A 12,910-nucleotide genomic window follows, 5' to 3' on the forward strand; every position below is an offset into this window, starting at 1 on the left:
AGTCATAAATAAAACACCAGCAAACCGAAATAACAGCAGTAATCAGAAAATGTCGTACCGTGTTGAAAACTTCAGGTCTTTAATCGTGAAGTCTGTCCCTCGTCCTCCTCCTGTCCTGTGTGTCTCCAACGCTGTGCTCATGTCCCCACACATGTCGCTCACCAGCGCGGAGGCAGCGAACTTCATTCAGAAAACCACAAATTTAATGCAGTATTGCGCGTGACTGACGTACATTAAAGGAGTGGATTTTTTTCACCCTCTAGCACAGCAATCTGATTCAACTAAATATGAACTTTTGTTCACGCTGCTCCTCACACCATTACATGATAAAGCAGTCTGAAATCTTAAAAATATGATTTCACGTGTATTAATCTTATGCCGAATCGCAAACAAAGACCTACCAAGTCACGAAATGTATTCAAAAGTCTTAAATCCGGTACGTACCTCTGCAGATATTTGAGTACAGCTTCCCTTCGCAGTAACGTGAATGAGGTTTGGCGCGTCGTGCCGTGTTTCACACACAGCAGCTGTACACGCGCTCTGCCTGTTGGCTCGACCATCTGTTCAGCTCGTGCGTGAAACTATGACACCTGTTGTCTCGTGCACGCAGGCACACTGAAGTCTGAAAATCAATTGCTTTTATAGACACATTTCTTAATTAATAAGGCTGATTAATAGCTTTCTTATCAATAAAAAATAATCTATTTTTTTACACTTGCATTAGAGTTGGTAATCCTTTCTCCATATCTTGTTAAATTATCCACCTGGTTTAGGTTTCATCTGTGTCAGAGTTCAATAAGGTTGTTGATCAATAGCCTGAACACTGAATTCCATGAATACAGTTTACTCAATCCCCTTTTTATGGCGATGTCGGTCATTCACCTGGTTGAGTTTCAGGTAAATCAGCTCTGGATTTGAGCGACCCACAGAGGATGAATCAGAATGGCTCACCTGACCTTCTCCCTGTAGTACCTCCATCCAGCCAAACGTGCAGGTTTACATTAAATTTTTCCATTTAACACATTCACGCTCACATGAGAACGAACCTCTTCAATTTGAAACCACTGTCGAAGTTCAACCAAACTGCCAGAGAGATGGAAATGTTGGTCAGTCAGTCCACACTGAAATACCTCAGCAACTATTGGACTGATCGGCATTAAATTTGGTTCAGAGGTTCGTGGTCCCCATTGGCTGACTTTTCAACCTGAACCAGCATCAGACTGACATTCAGCATTTGGAGCAAAATGTCAATAAATATCGGATGGATTGCTCTGAAATTTGGTCCAGATATTCATGCTCCCCTCAGGCTGAGTTCATTTTGTGCCTTCATCAAGTCAAACTTTCACTTTGTCCAATAATTTGGTTCATGACCAAATTACCTGCAAAATGTGCTTCCTTGGTTTGGGATTGGCTGTTTGCAGCCATGTGGGAGGCGAGTCCCTGTAATGAAACGGTAGGCTGAGATTTTTGTCCCCACACAGCGATCAATACAAGGACAATCACAAACACTCACCATGTCCCCCGTCTCGACTTCAGCTCCTCCGTTTCCCACATGGTGGAACCAGTTGATCAAAGTAAAAAGAAAACAAGCCAAATGAGAAATGCATTATGTGACAAAGCCATTAAAGTTCAATCTGGAACAAGGAACACAGATAGTAAAATGAAACCGGCCGGCTGGGAGGTGGAAGAGTCACTGGCAGACAAACTGAAACAATACGGCTATTCAGACAGGTGAGATACTGAACAGCAACAGGCAAATGAGGCGCTGGTCTTCCTTCTGACAGCCAAACGTCACCTGAACAGACAGTACGAGCTGTCACAGCTCAGCTCAGGTAAAGGTGCGAGGATGGAGGAGAAGCCCGGCGTTGACCTCCACATGGAGCCATCAGAAGGAGGCCTGAAGGAGCTGGTGCTCAGGTGGTTCACGCAGACGCAGGCGCCGCTCATCCTCAACAACGGAAACTTCCCGGACTGGTTTCAAGGCTTTGCTGCAAGAAAGTAAGAAACACAAAATCTGTGGCGACAGAGCGGAGAGAGACGGCGTGGACGCTGAGCTTGATTTGACTTTGTGGGTTCTGCTTTAAATGACCTTTATTTAAATGGACTTCTGCAGCAGACGGTAGAAAGGTCTGCAGTCAACATGATGTTTATCCCATGTTTGTTTATCTGTTAGCTGCAGAGACGTAGATACTGAGGACACGAGCTCACGCAGTGATGGAAACTAAACACATTTATTAAAGTGTAAATATGACGTACCTCCACTTTAATCAAGCTTTTCCATTTCATGCAACTTTCTAATTCTACTACAGTTCAGAAGGACGTTACCCCTGAACACAGGTGTAGTAATCATCCAATAATATAGTAACACCCACAGCGGCCATTTATCTGCATGAGTACATTTACTTTTGATACTTGAAGTACAGTTGCTACTAATACTAACATACTTTTACTGCGTATGTACTACTTGATCTGAATACATCTTCCAGCACTCAGGTTATGTTCTCAGTGGTAATTCAGGGACTTTAAAACCTGTAGACGAAGGTTTGTCCTACAAACACTGACAGATGGTGGTACTTCATGTACTGATTGTAGTATTTTTAGACGCAACAGAACTGACTCGACTTAACTCTAACAAAAACAAACACAAGAAGGATTCAGTGTTTTTATGAAAATCCAAAGAATTCAATAATATTGACTTAAGGGTGGCTAATGTTAGCATTAGCAACATTAGCCAGCAGCAGTCACTGGTCACACCTGTAGCTGCAGGTGTACTGACCTGTTTTATTGCCTGGATAATGAATTCTATCATTATAGAAGAATAAGACTGTGAAGTTCTATGTAATGATGTAGTTATATATTCCTGCTTTGAAACACAAAGAACAGATGATTGATGTGATTCCTCCCAAAAAATCAATGTATTTGACAGGATGAAGGTTTAGAGGTGACACAGATGGACTTGTCATCCGCAGGGTGATTTCTGTGCGAGTGAATGAAAGAGACAGACGTGACGTGTTTAAATCTAATTTGCCTGTTGCTCTGCTTCATCGGCTCGGTGTCGCGCTCTGCTTCAGGGACACTGAAGATCTGCTGAGAGATAAAGCCCTGGGCTGTTTTCTCATTCGCCTCAGTGATAAAGCCATCGGATACATCCTGTCCTACAAGTAAGGCCGCTCACATCTGTTCAGCGTTGATCAGTTGCTTCTTTTCTGCCTCTCTGATTCGCCTGACTGGCCGTGCGTTTCCTCCGCAGGGGCCACGACAGGTGCCGCCATTTTGTCATCACCCAGAATCAAGACGGACAGTTCGTCATAGCGGGAGACTGTCAGACATACGGCAGTCTGACCGAGCTGATAGAGTATTACAAGGTCAGCCCCATCCAGCCCTTTGGAGAATACCTGACCTCCAGCTGCCATGAGGTGAGGAGGGGGCCTCTCAGCCACTGACAGGAAGTGCTTCACGGTTCCCAGACAATGTCTCCCAATGACTTCAGAGATCCTCTGACTTTCCATCAGCTCATCTTTCATTAGCTTCAGCTGTGTTTCGTTCCATTCAGGAAGTGCTAACATGCTAATATGCTAAGGTGTGAACTAGCAAGGGCCCACGAGCCGCAGATCTTCGATACGAAGACGAGAGGAGGTTGTAGAAAGATTTCTTTTAGTGAACTTTACTGCAGCACTGCAGGTTTCTAAATCTAAAAACACCACGGGTCTAGTTTACCCCCCGAAAAGAGACAACAATAACACAGGTTGTTGTTTTCAGGTAAACACAGGTGAGCTGTATGACGTGGTGAATTATAAAACCAAAGAGAAGCCTGGGGTGAGCGTCCAAGCTCTGCGGACTCTGTGGGACCAGAAAAAGCATCATCAGAGCAACCCTGGTAATAATCAAAGGACTCAGCAGCAGAGTGACGCTCCTGCGGCGCAGCCACCGGCGCTGCCACCCAAATCTAAGAGCAGGAAGCTGACGGGAGCGGTGTCTGTAGACACAGTGTCCCTGTCACAGGTGAGGCGCAGCCCATCCATTATTAGCTATAATGGCTATAAATATAATACTTATCTGGGTTTTGACTGTGCGTCATAAAGGAGAGATCATATTTTTTTAAGAACAGCCTCATTTGCATTGACAGTATTAAACCCTGCCAGTCCAGCTGTTTCCACAGCAAACAACCAGAAGTGCTGAGAGCAGGTATCTGCAGTCCTCCACCTCCTGAGGATGATGCTGTGTTTCGACCGCCACCAGCAGCTAAACGTCATCCTGTTCTCACTGTTCTGCTTTCAGGGTGTACCTCCGGTCCCAAAGAGAGGCGTCCCTCTGGGCTTGTCCCTCAGTGGATCTTTGCCTGACACCTCACATCCAAGACAGAGCGACACACACAGAGCAGAGAGGCCGAGAGGAAGCACGAACCCAGACAGAGACTCCTTCAGCACCACCGACACCACCTACCCAGGTGATCTCTGTCCGCCGGGGATCCTGTACTCTGTGCTGATGCAGGTGGAGAGCAGAAGCAGATCTCTACCCAGACTGAACAACAGCAGCACGGAGGAGGAGGAGGATGAGGAAGAGTACTCGAACCAGGTCTGCAGTTCCTCCTTCACCTGCTCAGCGTGTTACTCGCCCACTCCTCTGAAGAGGGTCACCTGTCACACCTACTCCCTCCACGACCCCCGAGACGGCCTGAAGCTGAGCAGCTGCAGGCCAGAGCAGCAGGGACATGATGTGGAGATGTCCAGGTCCAACCCGCTGTACCAGGCCTCTGAGGGGCCCGGGCCAGCGCAGCAGGGTGCCATGTACGCCGAGGTTCCCCAGAGGCCGACGCCAGCCGGGCTGCCCGACGACACCTACGAGCAGATCCCCGGGGAGGCCGCCGCGGTGCAGGGAAACACCTACGAGTCCGTGGAGGATATGAAGACCAAGAAGGCCAAATCCACCTGGGGGAAAAATGTAAGTGAGCCAGACGGAGCAGAACTGTTGATCCGTCTGAGAGCAGAGCGTTTGATTTAACGACTCTCCTTTTTTCTGTTTGCAGAATGCCAAATGGAAGAAATTCCTTCCTGACTACAAGAAGAAATAAATGTGACTGTTTGATATTTTGAGACACAAATTAAATGAGTATTATGAATAAATCACTTTTATAATATGATTTTTTTATGAAGCAAGAAAGTCACGTAGGATTCAGATGTTGAAACCAGCCGATATAAACGCAGCAGGAGTTATGGTTGTGTACGTTCTTGTCATTTTCCTTCAAATTTAAAATGTTTTGTACCTCCAGATTTTTTAAAATAAATTGAAGAAAACATGATTAAGATACATTTCTTTGTATTATTATCATTTTTATTATTACCAGCAGTAGTAGTGGCATTGTACAACTGTGACGACTGTAGCAGCAGTTGCATTAAAGGTGGTTAAGTATTTACTCTTTTTTCTTTTTTTTAATTTAATTTATCTTTAAATTTAGACAAATTAACTTTTTCCTTTACTATTATACACAAACATACATCATCATCAGTTCATATCCACGTTTGTTTTGATTTATTAATGGATCTATTCAGCGTAATAATCCAGTAGAAACATTTGCAAACTGGACGTATTACTTTCTGTCCATCAGTGACCTGAGAGCTGGGACATGTGACAGGAAGACGAGTTTTAAAGCTAAAGGACGATCATGACGATAATAATGAATACATCTGATCCACAGTTTCACATGTGATGTCACAGTCTGCTCACAGGTGAAGGGCAGCAGTCCTGTAAAAGACTGCAGTGGCTGAGTTGCATTGTGGGTAATGTAGAAGCCATGTTTTTATTGTCCACTGTGAGAGGACAGACTGACAGACGGAGGTCCAGACTCTGGACTGACCTGTTAGATCCAGTCATCTGTTTTTTTTTCATGGCAGCTTTTCTTGCAGTTTTCTCCTCATTTCCTCTGAGTGGACTGAACACATCACCTCCTCTTCATCTACAGAGTCTTCCTCATGAGGCCCGGTCCTGCCCAAAGCCTCCCTCCTCTTGATGCTGTGCTCTTCATCTGAAATGCCTTCATGCTCCTTTTGAAGTGACTCCCTCTCCTTCATGACGAGTTCTTTCTCCATCTGAAACTCTGTCCTCATTATCCACATCTCTGTCACCTCCCTCCCAGGGGGCTGCCCTCCTCCTCCTCTGAGGAGCCTTCTCTTCTTCTCAAAGGCCTTCCTCTTTCCCTTGAGCCCTCCCTCCTCTTTTCAAAAGGCCTCTTGTCCTCTTATGGTCACCTCCTCATCACGAAGGATCTGTCTCTTCTCAGTCCAGCCTGCCGTCTCTGCATTGCTCACATGCCAGACTCCTGGCAGCTGATTGGTCAAAATATATAATAAAATCATACAACTGTTTATAGTAGAACGTTTATGGAATATTCCAGATCCAAGGCTAAACTGACAGAAGGGCAGGAATGAAATGTGAATGAAAAGTGCTAAATTGTCCCAACGTCCGACAAAGGTGTTGGACAGTTCCCCCTCCTCGCCACGAGATGTCGCAATTGTCGCCGTGTGCTGCCAATAGGCCGCCAGAGAAGAAGAAGAAGAAATTACGGAAGTACGGCTCCCAAACAGATTCCCGTTGGAAGAGTAAAATACAGTAGATCGCCTTCCTTTCATTAGATCATATTAAATCTCGGGCCACCAATTTCTCAATAAGACGATGGGCACTAGAGATGACGAATATGATTATTTGTTCAAAGGTAAAGCAAAGATTTTTGTCGTTATTGTTACAACTCTCCAGTCCTGTTAGCTGGCAGGCTAAACAGGCCAGCTGATTAACTGTCAGGCTATGCTAACTTAGCCACCGTCAACCTTTGTGCACCGATTGCTTATCACCGAGCTTTCTGGGAAATGTCAGCAAGTGCAGTTAATTTACATGACATAAAGCGGCCTTTTCTAAACCACGGAAGTACAGTTTGTGTTGTATTCATCACGTTCCGTCCGTTATCGGTAAACGGCAGCGCGTCTTGAACGATGGCTAACATTAACTGATGCTAACATTAGCTGTTAGCTGCTGTTAGCTTCTGTCAGTGGGCGCGGACCAGCCGCACGTCGGACACACCTAACGTTACCCGTTATCGCATCATCTTCTCTGGATCCAGCTAGCCAAGCGTGCAGCGGCATTAACGATATTAAAACGTACAAGAAACGCGTTTAATCGCTAGCGTACAGTAAATCATGCCGCTTACTAAACTAGGCTCATTGTTAGCTAAGTTAGTATTTAAAACTGCAGTCAAGGCGAACAATAAGATCAGAGAAACGCCTGTAAACAAACTGCTGTGTGTCCTGTTAGCTTCTACTCAGCTCAGACTGGTTCATAAGATATGATTTCAGGATGGGATGGTAATTAATTAAATAATTGTATAACGTTAGCAAGTAAAAAAGGCTAATGATTTTTAAATATACTGGTTCGAAGGGCTCAGCATTTTTATTTGTAATATTCAATAATGTTGATCCTCTGGCCGCTACAAAGCAATAAACACAACAATAAGGACGCCAGAATATAAGAATGAAGTTAATATGAAAATGATAGAAAATGAAAGTTTAGACATGATAGAGCAGTAAATATAAAAAGTAGAAGCATTGTTTAAGAATAACCTGATACCTAAAGTGAGAAATGATTTATTCATGTGGTTGATGAGCAGCATAGCATCAGAAATTCACATCAGTGAGTCTGTTAGAAAGCAGCTGTCAAAATCTGGAAAAACCCATCAGTGTTCACACGTTTTCTAACATCCTGTGTATTTGTCTTCTGTTAAAATGTCTTTTCTCTGTCCTGTCGTCCAGTGGTCCTCATCGGTGACTCGGGTGTGGGGAAGAGTAACCTGCTGTCCCGTTTTACCCGGAATGAGTTCAACCTGGAGAGCAAGAGCACCATCGGAGTCGAGTTCGCCACGCGTAGCATCCAAGTGGACGGGAAGACGGTGAAGGCTCAGATATGGGACACGGCCGGCCAGGAGCGCTACCGCGCCATCACATCAGCGTGAGTACGGGGGGGGGGGGGGGGCCGCACGCCTGGTTCCTGTTCATAATGTGAAGATACACAAAGCGTCCCTGCTGTAGCAGATACTCCTCAGCAGCATGTTGTTTACAAATGACAGCCAATGAGATTAGTTATTTCTGTTTATGATTTCTGAAAGGCTGATAAATGAAACTAACCGCTCAGCAGAAACACAGAGGACCAGCCCGATCACTCTGTAGATGTTCTGCTGTCTGGCTCTCATGATGAAGATGAGGATGATGAGCAGCCTTCCTGAGTGTGCATGTGGCTCTGCTGCAGGTACTACCGTGGGGCTGTGGGGGCTCTGCTGGTCTACGACATCGCCAAGCATCTAACTTATGAGAACGTGGAGCGCTGGCTGAAGGAGCTGAGGGACCACGCCGACAGCAACATCGTCATCATGCTGGTGGGCAACAAGAGTGACCTGCGTCACCTCCGGGCTGTTCCCACCGACGAGGCGCGGGCTTTTGCTGGTAAGAAAGTTATTTTTCAGCATTTTTTAACCAGAAACAACGTATTAAAAAAGTCTTCCTGAGCTGTGCAGCAGTAAGAGCCAAGAGGCTTCAGTACGAGCTCAGAGATCCTGCGTCTCTGCTGAATGCGTTCAGATGAAAATGCAGATGAAATGTTCTTGGACTTATTGCGTCCTCACTGAAGGCCAGAGCTGCCTTTGTCTGTTTGTCCACCACATGTTTGTGCTAACGGGTCAAACTGGTCTGTTATCTGAGGAATGCTGCTCGTTGGAAACTGACTCAAATGTTGTTCGGCTTTCCTCCGCAGAGAAGAACGGTCTGTCTTTTCTGGAGACGTCGGCTCTTGACTCCACCAACGTCGAGACGGCCTTCCAGACCATTCTGACAGGTGAGTCTCAGAGAGAGGCGTCCCCGACATGCCTGTCCGTCCTCTTCACGTGTCCATTCGCCCCCAGCAGTGATCACAGCGAGCTCATGTTCAACAGCCACCACTTTCTCCTCTGTTAACACTCTGACAAACCAACAGGCTGAAGGTTATTGAGGAAGTGTTCGACCCTTGTTCCTCAGCTGATTTTCTTATCAGCGCTGAGAGCCGCCCTTTGAATGAGGGTGATTACAGCGAGGAGGAAGTTGAACAGACCGCAGAGCAGCACTGGATTATCTTTATGACATGACACGGTCTGAGGTTTATCTTTAGGCTGGCAAATCTTTTTTATCCCGAGTGAGAAGACCAGCGGCGAAGACCATGTTCTGTTTGTCCTGCTGAAGACATCGTCTGGTCTGTGCTGCGTCAGTAAACACAATGTCTTCATTCAGTCAGACAGGAAAGAAACTGATCGATCAAAACTAATATTCAGTCAGCTTACAGAGGAAGCCGCCATCGATGTGATTTTACGCTTTTCTAAGACTTTTCTCCGATCATTAATGTGGGAAAAACACAGAAAAGTCCTGCCTTATCTTATCTTATCTTATCTTACTTGTAGCCCAGATTTAACAATACATTCTAAACATGTGGAAATGTCCTGAAAAGGGGTGGGCAAAAATATCGATATGGCAATATATCGCGATACTTTGTCTTCCGATTCAATATCGATATTTAAATTTTGAATATCGATATTGAATCGGAAGACAAATTATCGCGATATATTGCCATATCGATATTTTTGCCCACCCCTAGTCCTGAAACCATTTTTAGTGGAAGATATTGAAGAACTTGCATGATTAGAAATGTTTACTGTGACTCTACTGAAATGTTTACTCTACTGACTTTGCTCGGTCACGTCAGAACTTCATTTCACAATAAATTTGTGTTTTTAAATGCGTGCGATGTGGCGGGATGTAAAGTGGCCGTGGACTCTGAATGACGCTGTTTTTCTGCCCCCCCCCCCCCAGAGATCTACCGCATCGTCTCCCAGAAGCAGATGTCGGAGCGTCAGGAGAGCGACATGTCGCCTAGCAACAACGTGGTCAACATCCAGGTGCAGCCCACCGAGAACAAACCAAAGATGCAGTGCTGTCAGAACATCTAGCCCGGCCGTGGATCTGCTGCTACCCCTCCTCCCCCTGCGCCCGCTCTCTCTCTCCCTGCCCCCCCCCGCCAGCTCACAGCTCCTCAACCCCCCCCCCCCCCCCAGAGAATAGACTGCCTCGGTGTACTGCGTGTGTGTGCGGGAGCGCCGAGCCACAGCTCCAACGCTGTGACCCCGACTCTGCACCTCCCTGTACCCGCCCCCCTCCCCCGCCCAGTCCCTCCTCCCCCCCGCCCCAGGTTAACATACCCCAGTATAAGAAGTCACCGCATGGGGTGGCCCCCCAGCAGAGCCCCTCTGTCGTTAGGCTACTGCAGGACAGCAGGCAGCAGGCGTTTCATATCACTTTAGATTTCATTACTGTAGATGCGCTGACGTCACGAAAATGTCTTAATCTCTGAATGTGATTTCTTCTTTTCTTTGTGCTTCGCGTTGATTTCTCCACGTTTTTATGATCTGTCTTGTATCATGTATCTACGACTGGGTCAGTATGAATTTAAAGCACATCAAAGTCGCTCTGAGGTGTATTCCTGTATTCAGCTTCTCCTCTGCCCCCCCCTCGTGCAGCGTACTGTTTTGGAACCACGAGGACGCATCGAGCGCGGCGTGGACGTGCCGCGCTCCGGTAGCGTCACGCCGTTTGATCTGATTGCTGTGAATACGACGCTAATGAAACATAGAAACTTGTGCATTCGCCGAGCTTCGGTTCGCGCGGCGGGAAGCTCGAGAGCTCGCATGTCGCACGCCGCCTCGCGAGCAGGTGGCGGGTCCGGGCCGGCTTCGCATGTCTTTCAGAGGTGGCGCTCTGTCGTGCTGCATGCTTCATGTGTCATTGCCTTCAGGATGTGTAGTTTTAGGCGTCGTCCCGCTCGCGGTCTCAGCCACGCGTCTGCGGCCGTCCATCAGGCTTTTCCCGCTCCGGCGTTGAACAAACAGTACGCATCATTCTTGACGACTATGCAGAAACTGGCACGCTGCTGTTCGTTCTGTTCTCAGTGCACTTCTACAGCAAATGAAGGAACGATGAAACGGCAGCAGTCTGAGCACTGAGGTGGTTCTCCTGTATGACATTCTTATGATACTCATTAATATTATAATCAGTCTCTCCTCGTGTAGAAAAGGACACTTTGCATGTAACACTGAACTCTAGTTAGGACGCGCTGAGAGAGTAAAGAAGAAGAAACCGTCTGACGTCGTGAGCGTCCTGCACTGAACCTCAGCAGCTCATCTCTTTGTTTAGGGTTAGATTTTTACTGCACGCTGAGAATCTGGACCTGCTCTCAGATTGGACACACAGCCAAACTCTAACGCTGCAGAGCCGAGGCCGAGTCTCAAAAGTCTTTCCTCACGTCCTCAAGCTGACAGAAGGCTTCTCCTCCGCCGAGCTTTAAAGCAGACACGAGGAGTCAGGCGGACCGGAGGGACTCCGCCCGCTCTGCTCGCTTCAGGCCGCAGTGCCTCCTTCACCTGCGTACCTGTCCGAAAACGCCTCTCATTCACCTGCTGACAGCTCGCCGTCACAGCTCGCCGTCGCACCCGCCTCCCCTGAACCGATCGCCCTGCTCCGTCTGTCCGTCACATTAAGCCTACGTACACCGAGCTGCCTCTGATTCAACACAATGCATGGCTTTCTGTGCGACCGCCGTGTCGCGCTGCCTTACGTAGCTCGCATCGTCATCGCTGTCCAGGAAACGCGCTGAGGCTCGGTGTGTGCGGCGACGGACGCCTCGCTGAAACCCCCGAGTGTGTGTTCTGCTGAGCGCTGTAGCCGTGCCGGTGTGCGATGGTGTTAGCAGACATATTGGATGCCTGAGCTCGGTGTGTGTGTGTGTGTGTGTGTGTGTGTGTGTGTGTGTGTGTGTGTGTGTGTGTGTGTGTGTGTGTGTTTAGAGGCAGAGGGTGGATGCGGCGCTCTGGAGCCGTCGAGCTCGGCTGCCAGCGCCAATGGCGTTTTTTGTCGGAACAGACGGCGCCGCCAGCCGGGCCGCTCCAGGGCCGCTCGCCGGCAGTCCGTTCAAGAAGTGATTCCTTTTTTCTGAGAATATGATTTTCACGTACCTCCATTGTTCTGTGTTTTTTTAAGACGTGTGTTTTGATTTCTTTTCCTTTTTTTACTCTGTTGGATTCTCAAACTGACTGTAATTCCAGTGTAAACGTGTCCGAGTGAAATTGCTTCATTTCAGTGAATCTGGAGGGTTAAATGTAAGAGGGGGGTCAAATGAATGCTTTTATGTTTTGTACAGGTTGATAAATTGTACAATTGTGTCTATATCTTAAGTTATCAGTTCATCTTAATAAAGCGCACCAGTCATAAACCTTTACACGACCTCCTGTCTTCCATGGATCGATGCTGCTGATCAGACGCTGTTCACTCATTAATGCCACTCCTCACACGAGTCTTTTCTGACGGCTTCGAATCGAAACCAGTCGACAGTAAATGTAGATTTAATTAGTTTTAAATGAATCTGTCACTTTGAGATCAGAGCTGAAGTCATTAATCAATTAGCTGCTGAAATAATGAATTATTTGTCTGAATATTAATCAGCATCGCTTGACAAACTGTTAATTATTCATGAGGTCAAACTGTCAATAAATTCTCTGGTTGCAGCTTTTCACTCGTGAGGATTTGCAGCATTTTCTTTCAGGTTAAAGACGCTTATGATGAACTCTGACGTTTCACTTTTTCTGCACGTTTTCTGGCTGAAACCAGAAATAAAAAGACGAATCAGTGACGGCCTGAATGAAACTTTTAGCAGCAGTTTTCTGGAAATCAAACATCTGCTCACAAACTCACCACGAACTCCATCAACGATGTGAAATTGACTTTTTCTTTCTCACAAACTCGAATTAACGAGTGGCTAATTATTCTCTATTTGCTCTTTAATTAGTACCAAATTA

General features: G+C 46.7%; 2 protein-coding genes across 2 annotated transcripts; both read left to right on the plus strand.

Annotated features, from left to right (window-relative positions):
- Positions 1 to 1,846: 1,846 nt before the first annotated feature.
- On the plus strand, positions 1,847 to 5,071 carry sh2d7 (SH2 domain containing 7). Its single transcript, XM_070970631.1, has 6 exons — positions 1,847 to 1,998; positions 3,072 to 3,161; positions 3,251 to 3,416; positions 3,760 to 4,002; positions 4,279 to 4,941; positions 5,027 to 5,071. The coding sequence occupies exons 1-6, from the start codon at positions 1,847 to 1,849 to the stop codon at positions 5,069 to 5,071; spliced, it is 1,359 nt and encodes a 452-aa protein (XP_070826732.1).
- Positions 5,072 to 6,552: 1,481 nt separating this feature from the next.
- On the plus strand, positions 6,553 to 12,333 carry rab11a (RAB11a, member RAS oncogene family). The gene is made up of 5 exons (XM_070991544.1): positions 6,553 to 6,709; positions 7,797 to 7,992; positions 8,290 to 8,483; positions 8,791 to 8,871; positions 9,876 to 12,333. The coding sequence occupies exons 1-5, from the start codon at positions 6,670 to 6,672 to the stop codon at positions 10,010 to 10,012; spliced, it is 648 nt and encodes a 215-aa protein (XP_070847645.1). The 5' UTR covers positions 6,553 to 6,669; the 3' UTR covers positions 10,013 to 12,333.
- Positions 12,334 to 12,910: the final 577 nt, after the last annotated feature.

This window comes from Chaetodon trifascialis, chromosome 1, assembly GCF_039877785.1.
Source record: "Chaetodon trifascialis isolate fChaTrf1 chromosome 1, fChaTrf1.hap1, whole genome shotgun sequence".
NCBI classification, from domain to species: domain Eukaryota; kingdom Metazoa; phylum Chordata; class Actinopteri; order Chaetodontiformes; family Chaetodontidae; genus Chaetodon; species Chaetodon trifascialis.